The sequence below is a fragment of the Rana temporaria genome, chromosome 8 (genome assembly GCF_905171775.1).
Source record: "Rana temporaria chromosome 8, aRanTem1.1, whole genome shotgun sequence".
Taxonomy (NCBI): Eukaryota; Metazoa; Chordata; class Amphibia; order Anura; family Ranidae; genus Rana; species Rana temporaria.
The window spans coordinates 25,430,257-25,453,120 of record NC_053496.1 but is presented as its reverse complement, the minus strand read 5'-3'; the positions used below and the strand labels follow the sequence as shown (position 1 = coordinate 25,453,120).

At 46.9% G+C, this 22,864-nt stretch overlaps 1 protein-coding gene across 1 annotated transcript in view; it reads left to right on the top strand.

Moving 5' to 3' along the window:
- The window catches only part of PTPRE (protein tyrosine phosphatase receptor type E), a 327,572-nt gene that overhangs the window by 184,250 nt on the left and 120,458 nt on the right, over positions 1 to 22,864 (top strand). Inside the window, exon 4 of the mRNA XM_040361419.1 lies at positions 3,243 to 3,310. Coding sequence (XP_040217353.1) covers positions 3,243 to 3,310 — 68 coding nt within the window. The remainder of the gene's footprint in view (positions 1 to 3,242; positions 3,311 to 22,864) is intronic.

Here is a 22,864-nt window from a genome sequence, read left to right as displayed (position 1 = left end):
AAAAATTGGGGTTATTTTATTATAGCAAAAAGTACAAAATATTGCTTTTTTTTCAAAATTGTTGCTCTACTTTTGTTTATAGCGCACAAGGTGATTAAATACCACCAAAAGAAAGCTCTATTAGCAGACTTTGAGGGCCAATTCTTCAATATTAGAGTACTTCTGGACAGTGCAGTACTCTAATATTGAAGAATTGGCCCTCAAAGTCTGCTGGGAACCCCTGTGTCCAACCAACATAGAGCTTGATGGTTTTTCTTGTAGGACCCTTTTGGTGCCTATGTTGGGTCTGGGGTGCCATTTCGTTTTTTTTTCCTCCTAAAGGTTACCATCTCCTTCCTAGTTTTAGGTATAACATGGTGGTATAGTAGGGAAGCAACTTCTGAGGGTGGATAGTATCTAGGCCCATGTCAGAATTCAAGCGCTGTTATCTTCAATAGTATAGACAAGCCTTTCTCAACCATTTCAACACAGAGGAAACCCTTGAAATAAAGTTCCGGTCCCAGGGAACCCCTACTAAACATGACTAAATCTACAACTCGTGATGCATTAGTCTTTTGGTTCGTAGGAAAAATGCTCCGTGGGCTTGTGGTCATTGGAAAGAAATGGCCTCTTACAGATAGCTAAAAAGATTATTTATGTCAGTGGGAACTTATCTGAAATGCATTCAAGGAACCCTAGGGTTCCATAGAGCCCTGATTTAGAAACGCTGGTGTAGACTGTATGGCAGGGGTGGCCAACCAGTGGCCCGGGGGCCACATGTGGCCCGCGGAGCTCTTTGATGTGGCCCACGACCTCCTGCTCTGGAATGGTGGGTTGGCAAGCCCAGATTGCAGGTTGCCGACCCACCATACCGCAGCATCAGTGTTGTGAATGAAGCTGGTGGTAGAGGAAGAAAGTGGCTGCGGAGCATAGCCCCATAAGCCGATGCTTCCTCTACAGCACTGGCTTTAGCCACAGGCGGAGTCTATGGCAAAGTTCAGCTAACCCGCAGGATAGACACAGGTGCACAGTGTGGGTAAATTGCAGCACATCAGTATGTATGCAGTCTTAGGCCCTTTTACACGACCAGCCCGACCAAATGGGACCCTCAGTTCACCTCTATGGAGTGACAGATGTCTGTTTACGCCCACCTACCTCCAGTCTGAAAAACAGAAGGTAATTCGTCCCCTTCCATCAGGGTGGATCAGAGAGCCTGTAGAGTAGCGGTGACCTGTCATCTGCCCGCTCCACTCATTGTGGCCCGCCACTGGTTACCAAGTTGCTTAAGTGGCCCTCACTCTTCAAAGGGTTGGGCACCCCTGTTGTATGGGCTTTCCTCCTTGCTATGGTCCTCTTTCCTTAGTGAGCTATGCCAGGAAGCTGGAGCACTCCGTAAGTGTGAGTGGGCATAGTGCTGTATAGAACATATGTGATGGAACCATGAATTAATGGACTGATGCTACCTATGTCACTTTGATCTGCTAATTACCAAGCTGTATGGACTGTTATAAAGCCTGTCCCCCAAGAAAAGAAAAGGTCCAGCAAGCAGTGGTCTATACCTGGGAAACTTAGGGGCCAGGCTCAGGCTGCTAGTAGCCAGGAGAATTATTGTTGGCTTGCCTGGTGGTAATGACAAGTCTCCTGTCTGGCTCACGTGCCAGCAAAACCCATTACCCCATTGTGTTTGGGCAAGGTGGGTAGTCTGCCTCTGATGGACCTGGCCTGAAACCACTATATTGGGGCCCCAGACAACTCTGTTGCACAGTAGTCATGTATTCCCTATGCTAAAGACCCTTTGGCTGTGTAGTGTGAGCCAAAGCTCAGGTTTCCAATCACTCTGGCAAAAAGATGGCAATGCAGGCCCCCTGGGGTAGGATCCGACTTAACAACCACCTCCAGGGCGTGCTACACTCCTGCCGATGTCCACATCACTGCTGTGTTTTGTGATGACTTTGAGGAACCAGTGGCTCCTAAAAGGGGGGAGCAGGCAATTGACACTACCATAACTGTTGGTTTCTTAGCTGGCTTGGTGGATAGTGGTTTTCGACAGCATGGTGTGCATTCCTTTTTATCCAAATGCATTTTCGTCCGAATTTCTGGGATTTTCGCATTCGTTTTAACAAGCGTCAACGAACGTGCAGAATCCGAAAGATCTGACATAAAAAAAAAAAAGCTTTTTTTTTTTCGTTTCGTTGTGACAACAGTTCGATATATAGATAGAAGATTCGATATGACGGTGACAATGGCGATCTGTGTCTATCGAACCTACGTTCGAATGTGAGTGAGAAACTTGTAAAGGGCAACACATGCGAACTGAATCGCCTCTGGGCCTAACCTAACTCTAATAGTCCGAGATTATTCTACATAGAGAGAAAAGATTCGGCATTATAGAGACATGAAGATTCGACGAAGCAGCTAAACATATACGATCGCCACGAGCGGACATTTATGGTCAAATGCTCCACCCATAGGCTATAGAAGAATGCTAATGTTAGTTGACTAGTAATAATAATTAATATAATTATTACAAGTCATACAACATTAGAATTCTACTATAGCTTGTGGGCAGAGCATTCGACCGGAAATGTACGATTGCGGCGCTGTACAGTTTAGCTGCTCCGTCGAATCTTCTTAAAACATTCGATGGACACCATAAGCCCTTCAATTGACAGATTCGACCATAATTCGGATTTTCGGACCAATGCATTTTTTAACGAAACAAAATAAATAAAAACAAATTTCGGGAGTAACTAAATATATTTATTTTTCGGACGAAAACGAAATTCCGAAACAAAATATTTCAGTGTGCACATGTCTAATGGGCAGTGGGAGTTTTGCCTTATTCTTTTGCAGGGTATGAGTTTTGGTTGTTTTTATAACTATGGCAGGGTCACTTTAATATATACGTAGTTGCATTCATTTGTACACTTTTATATCTGCCTTGAGTTCAAGTTTAGTGTTCTTCCTGATGTTCAGACCCATTATCCCAGTGCTGTATGGCAGACGTGCTAACCTCCTATCCATCAATAGCCATGTACAGTCACCTAGCTGAGTGACGGGTCACGTGAACTGTGGCCGCAGAACAGGAAAGTATGAGCATGAGTCTCTTCGTGTTAGTTTGATTCATACAGCAAAGCGTTAAAACTTTTGTCAGTATAACAGGAACTTAACCATATCTGAAAGACACTTCCTGTATTTGCTCTATCAGAAGACGTTCATGGTGCAGGTATAATGTTAAAAGGCCGTGCTTTCCATTTTTTAAGATCCAGGAAAAGCCGTAAAGCGGACGTCAGCTCTGGAGACAAGAAGATCGGAATCTTGGAAGAACAAGGTACATTTAAATTATGCTGCTCGTTCTTTTTTTTGTTCTTTTTCTCCTTTTTTTCAATGTATCAAATTCAGCCTGTGTGACTTTCTCATAGGAAAAGGAACTGGGTCTGTGCATGAATAATTAAGCAATTAGGGAATTTCAGCAAGGGCTTTGTCCTTTTTACTGAAATTCCTCCCATCCTTTATTGTGTGGTATATCGGTAGTAGTTTCAGCCCTGTGAATTCCTGTTAGAAAAATGAGTGTTTACCTCTGATCGACTCTCTTCCTATCAGTGCAGATGTTTCTATCAGAATGGAAATAATTAGAAAATTTAATTTAAAGGGTAAACGCACACAGATGTGATATCTGATCTTTTTTTGGGGGGTTTGAATAACCCATCAGGTATTTTTATTCATGTCTGTGGCTTAAGCTGGTAAGTTCTCATTGCCGTACTTTAGTTGAGGATCGCGCTAACATCACTGGATTCTCCTTTCATTTTCCTTTTACCAACAATTCCTCAGGAGGAATGAGACCCCAGATAAAACACCTTTGCTTGCCTCGGTTATGACCATAAGGGCAGGCCCGGATTTACTCTCTTTGCCACCCCAAGGACGGGTCCTTCAATGCCCCCCCAGACACACACACCGTTACATAGGGGGCCTTCATCCAGACCAGCTCAGGGCACAACACATCAGGGTACAGTGCACATCATGGCATGGTACAGAGCTCAGGGCACAGCATATCAGGGCACGGGGCACATCAGGGCAAAACACGTACAGGGCACATCAGGGCAAAACACGTACAGGGCACATCAGATCACATCAGGGCACAGGGCACGTGGCACATCAGGGCACATGGCACATTATGGGGCACATTGTTTACCAGCCAGCATGCAGAGTAGCGCAGGAAGCGTGTGTAATAAGTTCTCTCTCGTGTCACTCTGCTCCCCGGCGGCCTCAACTCTCTTCTCGTCCACCCCAGATGATGTCACAAGCAAATAGGGATGGACGAGAAGAGAGGAGGGGCTGCTGGGGAGCAGAGTGACATTAGGGATAACTTATTACACACGCTTCCTGCGCTACTCTGCATGTTGGCTAAATCTCAATCTACCCATCAGGCGCCAGCTGCCGGCGATTGACGGGTAGATCGCCGTGGACCTCCGATGCAGATTAGGCGGCCGCTGTAACCAGCCCACTGAGCTCATCGGCCCACGGGGAAACTCTCGGTAGTCCTGATGGCCAGTCCATCCCTGCCCCTGCACCCACTGCCTCCCCGAGACCTGGCCTTGGTGGCCTTGTCTGGAATCCGGCCCTGCATAGGGGGTGATAAAGCTAGGAACTCTGTTGGAAGGTCTCACTGCTGAAAATTTGGAAAGGCTTAAAGCAGGGGTAGGCAACCTTGGCCCTCCAGCTGTGGTGAAACTACCCATGAGACATTGCAAGACCCTGACAATCACAGGCATTACTCCTAGAGGCGGAAGCATGATGGGATTTGGAGTTTCATCACACCTGGAGGGCCGAGGTTGCCTACCCCTGGCTTAGAGAAACCTACTTGAGTCCAGTAAATCTGGAGATGTTGTAGAACTACAAATTTCAGCATAGTGTATAATGTCAACCAGGTACTCAGCAGGACATGCTGATACTTGTAGTTCCACAAAACTGGAGATCTGTCAGTTGTCTGTCGCTGCTTTTCCACCTAACAACAGACTTAAAACCAGGCTCCCAAAAACATTTAAATAGGTAAAATACAGATATGTAAAACTGCCAAAAGTGAAAAACCGGGTAAACGTCTATATGCATAGTTGAATTACGTACGTGTTTACTGTTTACTTAACCTACAGTTGCGGGATGCTTGCCTCTCTGCCCAGTCCGCCCCATAAGACTGGTGCTACACTAAGAGTGCTACATTAATAGCGCAAGCCGGCGGGGACTCTTGTTGGCCTAGGCCAGGATACAGCCCTGCTTAATGGGGTTAAAGGGGTTGTAAAGGATTCCCCCCCCCCCTAAATAGCTTCCTTTACCTTAGTGCAGTCCTCCTTCACTTACTTCATCTTTCGATTTTGCTTTTAAATGTCCTTATTTCTTCTGAGAAATCCTCACTTCCCGTTCTTCTGTCTGTAACTCCACACAGTAATGCAAGGCTTTCTTCCTGGTGTGGAGAAAGCCTCTTGAGGGGGGAGGGGGGCGAGCAGGCAAGTCAGGACACTCTCTACTTTGCAGGTAGAGAAAGGAGCTGTGTGTTAGTGGGCATCCTGACACTCCTGCTCGCCCCCTCAAGAGGCTTTCTCTACACCAGGAAGAAAGCCTCACATTACGGTGTGTAGTTACAAACAGAAGAACAGGAAGTGAGGATTTCTCAGAAGAAATAAGGGCATTTACAAGCAAAATGGAAGGATGAGGTAAGTGAAGGAGGACTGCACTAAGGTAAATGAAGCTATTTAGGGAAAAAAAAAATCCTTTACAACCCCTTTAATTAGTAGGCTCATTGCTGAATTGTTGCAGGCCTGAAAGGGTAAACAAGTGTGAACATTTACTTGGTTAACTATTCCATGGCTAGATTAAATGGTAAAATGTTATGTCAGGCTGGAGTTCAGATTTCATAAACAGTCTATTGCTGTCTCAAGTGGCGAGATTTACCCGCTTTAAAGAGCAGCAGCAGCTAAGGAAGGGAGTCTTGAGCAGCGGCTCCCAAGGAAGGGAGTCTTGGTCAGCGGCTCCTAAGGAAGGGAGTCTTGGGCAGCGGCTCTTAAGGAAGGGAGTCTTGGGCAGCGGCTCCTAAGGAAGGGAGTCTTGGGCAGCGGCTCCTAGGGAAGGGAGTCTTGGGCAGCGGCTCCTAGGGAAGGGAGTCTTGGGCAGCGGCTCCTAGGGAAGGGAGTCTTGGGCAGCGGCTCCTAAGGAAGGGAGTCTTGGGCAGCGGCTCCTAAGGAAGGGAGTCTTGGGCAGCGGCTCCTAAGGAAGGGAGTCTTGGGCAGCGGCTCCTAAGGAAGGGAGTCTTGGGCAGCGGCTCCTAAGGAAGGGAGTCTTGGGCAGCGGCTCCTAAGGAAGGGAGTCTTGGGCAGCGGCTCCTAAGGAAGGGAGTCTTGGGCAGCGGCTCCTAAGGAAGGGAGTCTTGGGCATCGGATCCTAAGGAAGGGCATCTTGGGCATCAGCGGCTCCTAAGGAAGGGAGTCTTGGTCAGCGGCTCCTAAGGAAGGGAGTCTTGGTCAGCGGCTCCTAGGGCAGGGAGTCTTGGTCTGCAGAACCTAAGGAAGGGAACCTAGGGCAGCAGAACCTAAGGAAGGGAACCTAGGGCAGCAGAACCTAAGGAAGGGAACCTAGGGCAGCAGAACCTAAGGAAGGGAACCTAGGGCAGCAGCAGCACCTAAGGAAGGGGAACCTAGGGCAGCAGCAGCACCTAAGGAAGGGGAACCTAGGGCAGCAGCAGCACCTAAGGAAGGGGAACCTAGGGCAGCAGCAGCACCTAAGGAAGGGAAACCTAGGGCAGCAGCAGCACCTAAGGAAGGGGAACATAGGGCAGCAGCAGCACCTAAGTAAGGGAAACCTAGGGCAGCCGCACCTAAGGAAGGGGAACCTAGGGCAGCAGCAGCAGCACCTAAGGAAGGGGAACCTAGGGCAGCAGCACCTAAGGAAGGGGAACCTAGGGCAGCAGCACCTAAGGAAGGGGAACCTATGGCAGCAGCAGCACCTAAGGAAGGGGAACCTATGGCAGCAGCAGCACCTAAGGAAGGGGAACCTATGGCAGCAGCAGCACCTAAGGAAGGGGAATCTAGGGCAGCAGCACCTAAGGAAGGGGAACCTATGGCAGCAGCAGCACCTAAGGAAGGGGAACCTATGGCAGCAGCACCTAAGGAAGGGGAACCTAGGGCAGCAGCAGCACCTAAGGAAGGGGAACCTAGGGCAGCAGCACCTAAGGAAGGGGAACCTAAGGCAGCAGCAGCACCTAAGGAAGGGGAACCAAGGGAAGGAGCAGCAGCACCTAAGGAACGGGAACTTAGGGCAGCAGCACCTAAGGTAGGGGAACCTAGGGCAGCAGCAGCACCTAAGGAAGGAAGTCTAGGGCAGCAGTAAGGACCCATTGAAGAGCAAACCTTGCCACACTCCAATCAGAAGCTGTTCTTGGGAGATGGAGCTCTTTAGAACTGTAAAATCTAGCTGCTGGAGCCAAAGATGTAATTTACAAAGACTGCTTATGAAGGCTGAACTCAATCTTCAATACAGTATACAATATAGTGGGATTCAATACTACTTCAATATACAAATATGTAAATGAGGCACAGATACTCAAATCACTGAACACCACATCCCAATATAGACAGAAAACAAAAAATGCGGAAAAGGGTGACAAACCCTGGGATTTTGAAGGTGTTAGTAGTGGAAAATTCAATCCAAAACAATGAAATAAATATAAAAATAATAATTTATTCAAACATAAATATTAGTTTTTAGAAACTAATATTTATGTTTGAATAAATTATTATTTTTATATTTATTTCATTGTTTTGGATTGAATTTTCCACTACCAACACCTTAAAAATCCCAGGGTTTGTCACCCTTTTCCGCATTTTTTGTTTACTTCAATATACAATAACTGATTTCAATACTACTTTAATATACAATATATCTGAATTTAATACTACTGCTATATACAGTATAAATGAATTGAATACTACTTCTATATACAGTATAAAATATAATACCACTTCTATATACAGTATAAAATAATATAATACCACTTCTATACACAGTATAAATCAATGAATTGAATACTTCTATATACAGTTTAAATCAATGTAATACTACCTCTATATACAGAAAAAATGAATGTAATACTACTTCTATATACAGTATAAATTAATTAAAACTACTATATACAGTATAATCAAATTTAATACTACTTCAAGCAGCCTCCGCCAGTTCCTCTGCCTTTAGGGCTCGACCTATACTCAGTTTTCAGAAAGATTGTTTATTGCTCTACAAAGCTCATAAACGCATTTATCGCTTCTGGCTGAATGAAACATTGGAAGATTGAAAAGAATTTAAGCATACTTTTTTTTTCTAAAAAATATTTTTTTTTTTAACAAAGATTAGAGACATAGACAAATAAAAACATATACATCAGTGAATGTGGCTAAAAAAAAATCTCAGTGGTTCAGGGTCCAGCCGATGGACTTACCTGGTTGGCCAGAGAATTCCTAAAGTTTAACAATAACCCCACTATAATAACATATAAGGTAATATAAACAGGTACAATCCTAGAATAATTGGTAAGGGGTTAACAAAAGTCAAACCAGGGTATAGCAATTCTGCTTTTCATTTGTTTAGAATTCATGCTCGACTAGTTTTGCTCTCTGGGCGCGCTTCTTCTGGAGCTAGATGGATCTAGTGAAGATGCAAAAAGGCAGAATAATTAAATAGCATAGTTCTACAGAAAAGGGCAATTTTATTGTATTTATACAAATAGACATAAAAGAATATAATATTTGGAAGCATAACTATAATATCCGGGTAGACATTTAGGCCCGGATTCACGTAGCACTTACGCCGACGTATCTCGAGATACGCCGCGTAAGTGTCAATGTGCGCCGTCGTATCTATGCGCCGTGCCCATAGAACTAGATACACCTGAAATTAGGCTTCATCCGACCGACATAAGTTTCTTACGCCGTCGTATCGTCGGCGCATATTTACGCTGGCCGCAAGGGGCGCTTCCATTGATTTACGATTTGAATATGCAAATGAGGGAGATAAGCCGATTTACGAACGTACTTGCGCCCGGCGCATTCATATACGCGGTTTACGTAAGTCGTACGTCCGGCGTAAAGTTAAGCCTCATAAAGCAGGGGTAAGTCATGTTAAGGTATATACCAGGGAACAGCCGTCGTATTTTACGTTGTTTACGTAGTAGTACGTGAATAGGGATGGGCGTAGGTTACGTTCACGTCGTAGGCAGTGATTCGACACATCTTAAGGAGTATTTCCGACGTGATTCTGAGCATGCGCACTGGGATGCGTCCACGGGACGGCGCATGCGCATTTCGTTCAGCCCATCATTTGAATGGGGTCACGCTTCATTAAAATGGATTACGCCCACCTTCCACCTACTTTGAATTAGGCGGGCTTACGCAGACGAATTTACGTTACGCTGGCGCAACGTTGGGAGCATTTGCATTGTGAATTTGGTGCTTGGCTCTCTGCTTTACGTCGGCGTAGCGCATATGAGATGCGCTACGCCCATCTAAAAATGCGCCAATGTCTGTGAATCCGGGCCTTAATTTTCAAATATATAGAATACAGTAAAACCTTGGTTTGCGAGCATAATTCGTTCCAGAAACATGCTTGTAATCCAAAGCACGCGGTACAGGAGATTCAGTGTCCTGTTCCCTGCCGGACTGACAGGAAGTGCACACACTCAGTGCGAACTTCCTTTTAGTTCGGCCAGGAACAACAAACTGAATCTCCTGGCGTGCGGTATGCGGTAGGGAGCGGGGGTAAAAAGAACATGGGGTAGGGACGCTTATCAGAAGAAGTACTACCCGACAGCAGCAGCACATTCCCCCCCCCCCCCCGGCTTATCTGAAGAAGTACTACCCGGTTTATATACACTTTTAAATTGATAAAAAAATAAAATGCTTGCACAGCACCCCTAGGCCCCCCCCGGCTTATCAGAAGAAGTACTACCCGACAGCAGCAACACATTCCCTCCCCCCCCCCCCCCCCAGGCTTATCTGAAGAAGTACTACCCACCATACACACCACTTGTACCTTCCACTGCTGCCAGCTATGGGCATCTATTTGGGTCTCAAGCAGGGACTGGTCATATCTCATGGGACGGTGGAAACCCCCTTCTTGTACGAAACCTCATTTCATCTTTGAGGTTTTCACAGGAAATAGGAATCAGAAAGGAAATGGTCCACTTCCTAATTCTAGGGGCGCTGCTGGTTTCTAAATCCGTTCCAAAGAACCCCTAGTATGAAAAATCCTCTGAGAAGCAACCTAGAAATGGAGTTCTAGTATTCAGTCTGTACATTGCTTTTTTCTCCACATTTCTTTATATCTGCATCACATTTCAAGCAGAAGGAATTGTGGGGATGAAATAAAACACTTTCAGGTTCATAGACGTTACTCTTTATTCATATGGTTCAAAATACAGGTAAACCTTAAAGTGGTTGTAAAGGTTCCCGTTTAAAATAAAAAAATAAAAAATAAACATGTCATACTTACCTCCATTGTGCAGTTCGTTTTGCACAGAGTGGCCCCGATCCTCCTCTTCTGGGATCCCACGGCGGCTCTCTCTGCTCCTCTCCGCATTAGATAACCCCCTCTGGGAAGCTCTCCCCCGAGGGGATTACCTTGCGGACGCGTTCTCGTCCATAGACACCGAGCGTATGACTTGGCCCCCCCCCCCCCCCCCGGAGCCCGCGTCATTGGATTTGATTGACAGCAGCGGGAGCCAATGGCTGTGCCGCTATCAATCTATCCAATTTAGAGCTGGGAAGCCATGGAGAGAGAGGCGCGGATCGCGCCCACGGAGATTCGGGGGTCAGGTAAGTAAAGCGGGGGGGGGGGGTGGTCGAAAAGACAGGCTCACACTATGCAGAGGATTAACCCCTTAGGTTCAACATTGAGTATAACAAGCATGCATTACTGCATATACAGACTAATTTTACTGTTGTGGGTTTAGTAACACTTTAACCCCTAGGCATAGATATTCGGCCTCTTGGCAGCGAAGAGGGGCCGCATATTTGTGTGCATTGGCGCCGATATAGCTGTGCCAAGAGTGTGTGCCTTGTGCGCTCCCGGTACAATAACCGGCGGCTCACAAAAAGCTTCCAATCGCTTCTTACGATCCGGCGTGTGACCGCCATGACAACCAATCATGGCGGTCACAAACCCCGCCCCGCCTCCTGGAATGCCAAACCTCTTAAAGGGCCGGCGACAAGGGGTTAAGCGCCATACTTTCTGTATTAAGTACAAAATTCCGCAGTAGTGGTTTTTAATAAGAAAACAATCAGCAGACTGGAATCAGAGTCTTTATTGTAATCGCAATCCCTCCTCGTATTTATTGTACACTAAAGTGTAGAACTGGTAAACCTTCCGCAATACGTGAGCAGGTCTAGAAGCGGAGGTGAGGTGTTCCATCTACAGCCAGTGTGGTAGATCTTCTATAAATAAAGCGTCGGATTTATTTGAAGGTGGTTTGTAACCCGTAGCTACAGGATGTACAGAATGATGTCCCATCTACAGAATATATGTAGTTTTATTTATATTGTGTCATATTCCGCAGTCATTTACTGCGTACAACGAACAGCGAACCCTTCCAGCAAGTCCCTGCCTTGAAGTTGTTTATGACATAGTCCTGATCCTACAGCAGTTACATGACACACTATGGAAAGGAGGTAAATTATCAGACAGAACTTTACATTGTGGGAGAAAACCATGGCTCCCAGTTGATGGTGGCTTCACATGTGGACTCTCTGATCAGAAGTGCATTCTTTGATCAAAAGTGCGAGTTAAAAACCAGGATTTGGCTATCATTTGCTTCTGCTTGCAGATTTTTTTCCCCTCTTTTTCTCTGACACTTTTTAAACAGCTTTTTTTTTTTTTTTTTTTTTTTCCTTTCTGCTAATTAAGGGGAGGGTTTAATTGTTCACAGGTGTGTGTTTGTTCACAGGTCTTCACAGGTGAGTACAAAGTGGCTGTACAAGCTCCCAGAGGAGCTGGCTCCCAGTTGATGGTGGCTTCACATGTGGACTCTCTGATCAGAAGTGCATTCTTTGATCAAAAGTGCGAGTTAAAAACCAGGAGTTTGAAACAGGAGGTAAGACAGGAGTCTTCATTATTTTTTTCAATCACTGATCCAGAACAAGCTTGCAGCTAATAAAGTTGGAACTTTTGCTATATCGATTCAGCGGTGCAGCAGACGCTCTCATCTTAGTCTGCTCACCCCAGGGATAGTGAGAGCAGGACGCTCTCAAACGAGTCGGCTCTCCCCAGGGATAGTGCAGCCAGGCAGGGTCCACCACACCCCCCTAGCCAATTGATCCAGGGTTGCACCGATCGCCGTTAAGGGGTCAGGAAGGAATTTTTTCCCCCGATCGCTGCAAATTGGCACAGCACGCCTGGGGTTTTTCGCCTTCCTCTGGACCAATCGGGGAGAGAAGACTCAACGAGTGACGCCTCACTTGGACAGTCTTCCACCCATCACGTCCGGCGTCTCGCGGCTCTTCCCGCATCCGCGCCAGACCAGGCCTCATTCGCGGCCACCGCAATTGGGAAAGACTGACGACAATGTGACTGGCGACAATGGCTAATCTGCGATACTCTGCGGACTCTATTCGGGGTCTGAGACAATTTGCAACAGCATTACCAGCCGTCACCAAAAAAGCCTTAAAAATAGAGCAACTTTTGAGATTCGATCGACGATCGACCATCAAAAATTTTAACAATTTAACCCAGCTCGAGCACATATCATGTGCTTTGATCAACACAAGATCGGCAGTAAAACACCGATTAGAAATCCACGATTTCTTACTACAAAATGATCTAGACTGCCTCTTTATTACAGAAAGCTGGCTCTCAGACGACTGCAACACCATTCTCGGAGAATTGGTGCCAGAAAACTATCACATTATAACGGAAAACAGAATAGGGCAAAGAGGAGGAGGCCTGGCGGTGATCCACAAGAATCGCATTACAATCACTAAGCCAGCCCTTCAAAATCCTCTTCCATTCATGGAAACCCTTACTCTTCAACTTCAAACTTCCCCCCAGGAGACTGTTCACATTCTCCTCTGCTATAGGCCACCTGGGCCAAAATCGCAGTTTTTGCCATCATTAACGGAGTTTATATCCACTTATACCCTTAACAGCAAACACCTTTTGCTGCTCGGGGACTTTAATCTGTGGGCCAACTCCGCACAGGATCCCATTGCGGACGCCTGCATTGATCACCTGGAGGGATTAGGGCTACAGCAACTTATAAGCGGGCCAACACATGCTTCAGGTCACACACTCGACCTAATTTTCAGACAAAATCTGAAAATAAGCATTTTAGAAAATGAACCATTGCCATGGACAGACCACCATGCAATTAATTTCATAATCTCCAAAATTCCCCCAGTGATAAAAGCACCCAAGCCGGTGACAATACACTGGGCTAGATCTCAGAAGAAGCTCCATTCGGAACTCTTCAAATCTACCTTGGGAAACAGAATCAAAACAATCCATCCACATCAAACAGCCGCAGATACACTGGATGCCATAAACGCAGCCCTGCTACAGTCAGCCGATTTAGTAGCACCGAAACGCAAAGCCTGCATCCGAAAAAGAAAGTCCGGCTGGTTCAACAACCAGCTGTCGCTTCTGAAGCAAGAGCGCAGAAGGGCGGAAGCCGCCTGGAAAAGAAGTCCTGCAGAGGATAACCTCATCATCTACAAGGCAATAACAACACGATATCATAAAGAAATCTTCAAAGCCAAGAAACATCATTTTTCTATGGCGATTAACAGCGCCCTAAACCGCCCCCGCGAACTCTTCAAGATGGTCACCCAGACCATGAATCCAGGTTGTCTTGAAGTCCCCAACTCAGACACCCAAGAGTTCTGCAATGAACTATCGGATTTCTTCATCAACAAAATTGAAAGAATCCGGGAAAGCATCATGCAAAACAATACCCCCCTCAACCCCACCGTCAATCAACCACAAAACACCCACAGAAACGGTCTACAATCAACAAAGTTCACTCTGGAACCGATCTCCATCGATACCACAAAAAATATCATTGGTGCTTTGCGGAACAGCACATCGCCCAATGATATCATCCCCACCAAACTGCTGAAGGAATGTGCCGACATCCTGGCACCACCCATCACACAGCTTATAAACCAGTCATTTAAGGAAGGCACAGTGCCATCCCTGTTGAAAGAGGGCACAATCCAGCCCATCTTGAAAAAACCTAACCTGGATCCCAAGGACCCAACTCACCGCCGTCCCATAACAGGCCTAAATGTTCTCTCCAAGATAATGGAGAAAGTAGTGGTACAACAGCTGCAACAGCATCTAGATACCCACAATCTACTAGATCCATTACAATCAGGCTTCCGTCCCGGACACGGGACAGAAACGGCCTTACTCAAAATATGGGACGATGCCCTCGAGGCCGCAGACGAAGGAGAATCTTGTCTCCTGGTTCTGCTGGACCTAAGCGCAGCCTTTGACACGGTAGACCACAAACTGTTACTAATGCGACTAGCCAAGGTAGCAGAAGTCGCAGAAGGTGATTTACCATGGTTTTCTTCCTTTCTTGAAAACCGATCACAAACAGTTAAATTGGGTTGTTTCACGTCGGAAAAGCGCACGGTGTCATGTGGAGTCCCCCAAGGATCCCCCCTGTCACCGGTGCTATTCAACATCTATCTTCGCCCTCTCTTTGATATTATCAGTAGCCAAGAACTACTCTATCACTCTTATGCAGACGATACGCAACTGTATTTTCGCATCTGCAACAAAAAGTATCATCATCTCAGTTTAGAGAAATGTCTCTCTTTGATAGAAAACTGGATGACTAAGAGTTATCTTAAACTCAACAGTTCAAAAACAGAACTCCTTATGTTTCACGCCAGCCGAAAGAGTCAACTGGCAACAACCTGGACACCCCCGCCCATTCTGGGCCAAATCATCACCCCTAGCTCCAAAGTCAAAAGTCTCGGGGTCATCTTCGACACCTTCATGACAATGGACGCACAAATAGGGTCAGTAGTCAGCGGAGCGCACCATCTGTTGCGCCTACTACGCAGACTTATTCCATTTATCCCCAAAGAAGACGTAGCAGTCGTGGTGGGAACAATCGTGAATTCCAGACTGGACTATGCTAACGCCCTGTACCTCGGACTCCCAAAGTACCAAATCTCCCGTCTGCAAGTCGTTCAGAATACGGCCGCCAGACTGGTGACTGGGAAAAAAAAATGGGAATCAATCTCACCTTCGTTGAGAACCCTTCACTGGCTGCCAGTAAAAGACAGAATTGCATTTAAAGCACTCTGCCTGACACATAAGTGCATCCATGGGAAGGCTCCGCAATATCTTTGCGACAAGATAGAACCTCACAATTCGAATCGCGTTCTGCGATCCACCGACCAAAATCTGGTCAGGGTACCAAAAACCAAATACAAGTCCAAAGGAGAAAGAAGGTTTGCTTTTCAGGGTCCTAGACTATGGAACGCTTTACCAACCAGCATTCGGTTGGAGGAAAACCACCTGACTTTCAGAAGACGGATCAAAACTCTGCTCTTTTGATGTCATGAGACACGAACAACTAGCGCCCAGAAGCGATTCAGTTCGCATGCGCCGCGCTTTATAAGTTTTTCATTCATTCATTCATTCATTCATTCATTCATTCATTCATCCTACCTGGCAGAACCCAGACAGAATATTCATAGAACAGTAATGGAGCGGCGCCCCCGTGGGGCCGCTGAGTGTAGTACAGTGGGTGACTGCGATATTGTGTCAATCTCGCTCCCTTTCTCGGCGAGATTGAGCACCTATGAGCCCTATCGCGGGAGCCAGCGCCGAGCTGGCTTGCCGCGATAGAGACAAAGCCGTCATAGAAGCGACGGGAGATCCAACTTGGATTCCCGCCAATTCTACACGTGTGCGGCGTTTGGTATGAATCCTGAGGGGGAAGTCCCCGCCGGATTTTAACTAAAAATCCGGCATGGGTTCCCCCCTCAGGAGCATACCGGGCCCTTAGGTCTGGTATGGGTTGTAAGGAGACCCCCCTACGCCGAAATAACGGCATAGGGGGGTCCCCCTACAATCCATACCAGACCCGTATCCAAAGCGCGCTACCCAGCCGGCCAGGAAAGGAGTGGGGACGAGCGAGCGCCCCCCCCCCCCTCCTGAGCCGTACCAGGCTGCATGCCCTCAACATGGGGGGGTTGGGTGCTCTGGGGCAGGGGGGCGCACTGCGGCCCCCCCACCCCAGAGCACCCTGTCCCCATGTTGATGAGGACAGGGCCCCTTCCCGACAACCCTGGCCGTTGGTTGTCGGGGTATGCGGGCGGGAGGCTTATCGGAATCTGGGAGCCCCCTTTAATAAGGGGGCCCCCAGATACCGGCCCCCCACCCTAAGTGAATGAGTATGGGGTACATCGTACCCCTACCCATTCACCTGCAAGAAAAGTGGTATAAACACAAATAAAAAAACACAGGGTATTAAAATATTTTATTAGTCTGCTCCGGAGGCCCCCCCCTGTCTTCTTTAGCTCTTTTCACCAGGGGGGGGCTTCTTCTTTGACGTCTTCGGGTGGGGGCCGCTCTTCTTCGCCGCCGTCTGGTTCTCTTCCACCGCCGGGGGGGGGGTCGCTTTTATAAAAGCGCCCACCCCCCGGCGGGTTTCCTCCGACGTCTTCGGCGGGGGGTGGTGTGCTTCTCAGGGGGGGCTTCTTCTTCCGCTATCCGGGGGGGTCTTCTCCGCTATCCGGGGGGTCTTCTCCACTCTCCGGGGGTCTTCTGCTATGTTCGCCGCTCTCCGCTGTTGACTCTGCGCACCCCGGTTCTTCCTCCCGCTGTCCGGTGCCTTCTCCTTCAGCGCTGAACGTCTTCATCTTCTTCTTCCGTGCTGTGACGTCTTCTTCTTCTTCCGGGCTGTGACGTCGTCTTCTTCTTCTCCCGATGTTGACACGCCGGCTCTTCTCGCTGCAATGACAGGTGCGCGGCTTGCATCGGACTTATATAGGCCTCACAGTCCCATCATGCTCCGGTACCTACCCACGTGGGTAGGTATCACATGGGTAGGTAGGTTTTTGGGGGGGGGGCGCAAACGAAAAAACAAACAAAAAAATTGAAGCCTCACTGTGCCCATCATATGCAGGCAGCCACTGGGCCCATCAATTGTCACCACTATGACATGCCATCAAACGCAGCCACTGTGCAATCAAACACAGCCACTGTGCCATGCCATCAAACACAGCCACTGTGCCATCAATTGTCGCCACTGTGCCCATCAAACGCAACCACTGTGCCATCACAAGCAGCCACTGTGCCATCACATGCAGCCACTGTTTAATCAATTGTTATTGATTAAACAGTGGCTGCCTGTCCCCAGCGTCTGTCCCCCTCCTGTGTCATGTCCCCAGTGCCTGTCCCCCTCCTGTGTCATGTCCCCAGCCTCTGTCCCCCTCCTGTGCCATGTCCCCAGCCTCTGTCCCCCTCCTGTGCCATGTCCCCAGCCTCTGTCCCCCTCCTGTGCCATGTCCCCAGCCTCTGTCCCCCTCCTGTGCCATGTCCCCAGCCTCTGTCCCCCTCCTGTGCCATGTCCCCAGCCACTGTCCCCCTCCTGTGCCATGTCCCCAGCCTCTGCCCCCCTCCTGTGCCATGTCCCCAGCCTCTGCCCCCCTCCTGTGCCATGTCCCCAGCCTCTGTCCCCCTCCTGTGCCATGTCCCCAGCCTCTGTCCCCCTCCTGTGCCATGTCCCCAGCCTCTGTCCCCCTCCTGTGCCATGTCCCCAGCCTCTGTCCCCCTCCTGTGCCATGTCCCCAGCCTCTGTCCCCCTCCTGTGCCATGTCCCCAGCCTCTGTCCCCCTCCTGTGCCATGTCTATAACAAGTACTCGTACCAGTTGTCCAACAATGATATTTACTGCTTTTTATAAAGAAATACAATTGATTTTATGCAGTATTGAGTTTAGCCTTTTGGCCCGGCCCTCCAAAATATTTTTAGTTTCTCATGTGGCCCCATCGAAAAAATAATTGCCCACCCCTGGTTTAGGGTCTCCAAACTTTCTAACGAGGGGCCATTTTACTGTCCTTCAGACTTTAAGGGGGCCAGACTGTTGCGATTGGGAGTAGAAAAGGTCCCCACGTCAGTGGGAGGAATTGTGCACCATCATTGGTCCCCATTGTTGGTGTCATTGGGAGGAATTGTTCCACATCGTTGGTGTCATTGGGCCCAATTGTATTGAGAGGAATTTTGTCCCACCATATTGGTATTACAGGGGAGAAATTATGCCCTGAGGGCCGGATTAAAAGCAAACAAAGGGCTGCAGTTTGGAGACCACTGCACTAAAGCTCCATACTCCTCCAGCACACTACTTGAGTCAACTCCACTTTCTCTACTGCGCAATGGTTAAGCCTCACTCTGAATAAGTCCCAACTGTTCAATATCTGCCATTTGCTGGCAGGGGTGTGCAGTCCCCTTTGGTTTAGCAACCAATAGCGTTGCAGAACTAAAAGTCCCATCATGGGACTCCTCTGGGAGTAATTGTAACCAACAGCCTTGTAATACCTTGTGGGAAATGTAGTTCTACAACAGCTAGAGGGCCCCCAGGTTGCCTACCCCTGCTATAGAGGGATGTGCTTTGTTCATTTTTCTTAGGTTTAGGTTTAGAAACAATTTAATGAAATCTTCATTTTAAATTTCTATTTTCAGCTGAAGCTCTAAAGTCCATTTTTTCTTCACCTCCCCTTTTGCCATACTGGAGCAAAATCAGATTTTTTTTTTAATTCTAAATAATTCTGGCCTCTTGTATTTGAAATGGTAAAAGCAAGTGAAGTTCCACTTTGCTTTCAGTAGGCTGTTTCTATCATGACACACTCACTTAGGCCTCATGCACACTGGATGTTAAAATAACGTTCTAAAAACGCCAGTAGCTCTGCAGTGAGTTTTTCAATTTTTTTTAACCTTTTTCAATGTTTTTGCAATAGCGTTTTTAGCGTTTATTAGCGGTTTTAGTGTTTTTCTGCATTAACGGTTTTCAGGGATTTTTTTATATATATATATATATATATATATATATATATATATATATATATATACCGTATTTATCGGCGTATAACGCGCACTTTTTCCCCCTTAAAATCAGGGGGAAATCGTGGGTGCGCGTTATACGCCGATCCCCGCTGTCTCTGAGCGCCGCCGACAATGACCGAGCCGAGTATACTGCGCACTCGGCTAGGCTCGGCCACGCTCAGCTCCGCCCGCAGGACCCCGAGAGAAGCCGACATAGACCGAGCCCAGTGTACTGCGCGCTCGGCCACGCTCGGCTCCGCCCGCAGGACCGCGAGAGAAGCGACATAGGCCGAGCCGAGCCAAGTGTACTGCGCACTCGGCTAGGCTCGGCCACGCTCGGCTCCCCCCGCAGGACACAGGAAATCCGGCAAGACAGCTGATGAACACTTCCAAAGCCGCAGATGGACACCCAGAAGGCTGGATGGGCCGCAGACGGACACCGAAAATGTTATTTTATTTTTTTTCTTAAACTTCCCTTCTAAGTTTGGGGCGAGCGTTATACGCAGATAAATACGGTATATATAGATATATATATATATTATAATTTTTTTAAATAAACCAAAAAGTTAAACGCTGGTGAGCGACGTTTTTGAGCGTTTATCAGCGTTAAAGCGTATTTACAGCTAAAAAACGTCTGTCAGAACCCACTAGTTTTTTTTTTTTTTACTGCTCAAAAACGCCACTGTTGATAACAGCCTATGTGTGCACGGACACATAGGATAACATGATGGAGAGTTTAATGACTGTAGAAAAAAAAAACGTCTACTGCCAAAAACAGCTGCTGTAAAAACGTCCAGTGTGCATGAGGCCTAAACAGTAAAATCAGTCTGTATGTGCAGTAAAGCATGCTTGTTATACTCACTGTGGAACCTAAGGGGTACATCCTCAGCATTGTGTAAAAAGGCTGTTTGATCCTGTGTGACAGATCCTCCCCTTCTTCCACTGTCCCCAATTCATGTCCTAATACAACAGAGCCTTGGGGGCACCCTGCACATGCTCAGTATGGTGTATATTACTAGAGAGTTTTTTTTTTTCTTGAGAGGGTGCATGTGATCAGCACAGGGCCAATCAGCTCTGTCCATAAATAGGGTCAGGGGTCCTGCAGCCTCATAGGACAGTCAGAGAGGAATGAAAACTCCTCCTACAAGCTTTAACCAGGCACTAATAGAAGTTACAAGACTGCTATATACTTCTGATGAGAAAAGGTATTTAGCAGTTTATATTTACTAAAATGATTGTGTTTCCGTGTTCTGTGTACTGTGGGAGAGCAGATATAGTGGGTGCTGGGATTAGTACGTCACTTGAAGTTTCAGTTTTGACTTGAGTATACCTTCAGAAGAAGATTACTCTGTGCTGATTTGTATCTGACAATCGGGAAATTGGCACGTAGGTAAATGTCAGGGATTCCAGGAACTGGTTCAGCCAAAGTGCTAGAATTCTATGGCTCACCTGGATGATGGAAGGAGGAATGTGACATTCGAACAGAACAATTCCTCTCCTCTGTCTTGGGTTTGGTAATGAAGCTCCGTCTGTATGTGGTGTATCCAGTTTTTGTAATTACCGTTCTGAGTGAAGACATTAACATTCTCAGAGGCTGATTACAACGACTTCTAAATCTTAATACGAAGACGTAATGATTTCATGTGTTCTCTTCTGAGTCATTCCAAGGTCTGTAAAGGGTGTAAATGGCAGCAGTGGAGTTCTAATATAGACAAGTCTGTGTAGAGTGCGGATCCATTAATGCCGCATACACACCATCACTTTATGTGATGAAAAAAAACGACACTTTCTGTGAAGTAAAAAATGACGTTTTTGAAACTTCAATTTTCAAAGACGAAGTTGCCTACACACCATCGTTTTTCTCACAATGTTCTTGCAAAGTGAGGTTACGTTCCACCACGTTTTACCATTGAAGCTTGCTTCATAAGTAGCTTCTGGGCATGCGTGGATGAAAAAACGTCTTAGAAAACGACGTTTTTTGCTACACACGGTCAATTTCTGTGAAGTAAAAAGTGCACTTTTGAAAAACGACACATAAAATTGAAGCATGCTTGAATTTTTTTTGGTCGTTTTTTACAAGACATAAAATTACGTTTTCCCCCACACACGGTCAATTAAAGTGACGTTTTTGAAAACGTCATTTTTTTCCATCACATAAAGTGATGGTGTGTACGCGGCATTAGACTTCTCTAAATTCACAACACTGCAGCTGGATAGAATGGATAGAATGTTTCTTTTTCAGCCCAATTAAAATGCAGTCAATTGGGAGTGGAGACTGAGGAAATGCCTCCTTCTGCATGCAGCAGACTGATGACGTCATCTCAACCTAGCCAAAGTCACTGCCTGGAGCTAAGGGATGGCTTTTAATGATAAAATGTAACTTTTTTTTTTTTAATTACTGCTGCTGTATATTGTGACTCATCAAGAATCGATTTCTGTAAAAAAAAGGAAAAAAGTCTACCCGCTCAGTTTGTCAGCCTTTAGGGATCACTGGTGCTCGGCATCGGCGCCCATCCACCTTCACACAGAGCCCCCCCCCCCCTTTTTGAGAGCATGTGGCCTGGTATGGTTCGGGGGGGGGGCGCTCGCTCGTGCCCATTAGTGCCCCATTAGTGCTGCATATCAGTGTAGCCTACCGGTGCCCATTAGTGCTGCATATCAGTGTAGCCTATCGGCGCCCATTAGTGCTGCATATTAGTGTAGCCTATCGTGCCCATTAGTGCTGCATATCCGTGCCTCTTATCAGTGCTGCATATCAGTGTAGCCTATCAGTGCCCATTAGTTCTGCATATCAGTGTAGCCTACCGGCGCCCATTAGTGCTGCATATCAGTGTAGCCTATCGTGCCCATTAGTGCTGCATATCCGTGCCTCTTATCAGTGTTGCATATCAGTGTAGCCTATCAGTGCCCATTAGTTCTGCATATCAGTGCCGCCTCATTAGTGCCCATCAGTGCCGCCTCATCAGTGTCCGTCAGTGAAGGAGAACATTTTTATAACAGAAACAAAAAACCCCAGTGGTGATAAAATACCACCAAAAGAAAGCTCTATTTCTGGGAAGAAAATGATAAAAATGTAGTTTGGGTACAGTGTTGCATGACCGGGCAATTGTCATTCAAAGTGTGACAGCACTGAAAGCTGAGAATTGTCCTGGGCAGGAAGGGGGAAAAGTGCCCGGTATTGAAGTGGTTAAACACATTTATGCCCAGGAGCCCCTTCATACAGGCAATGTGTGTTCTTCTCTTTCTAACATTCAGCCGCCGCTGTGCGTTGTGCAGGAAGGATGTGACGTGCTGCTATGAGTCATAGCACTGTTTTGTCTTTTTTTTTTTTTTTTACTTTATTGAAATGATGCTACAAAACGACATTTCATCCATCTTTATGCACCGGGGCAAGCCTAGAATGCGTAAATCAGCGAGATACGCCTATTCATGAACGTACGCTAGCCTGTCGCAGTAAAGATACGCCGTTTACGTAAGGTGTTTTCGGGCCTAAAGATATTCAACCAAAAAGATGGCGCAGCCAATGTTAAGTATGGACGTCGGAACCGCGTAAAATTTTAAAATTTTTACATCGTTTGCGTAAGTCGTCCCTGAATGGGGCTGGGCGTAATTTACGTTCACGTCGAAACCAAAAAGTCTTTGCGGCGTAATTTGGAGCATGCGCACTGGGATACGTCCACGGGACGGCGCATGCGCCGTTCGTTCAAAACGTCATTTACGTGGGGTCATGCTTTATTTACATAAAACACACCCACCTCTTCACAATTTGAATTAGGCGCGCTTATGCCGGC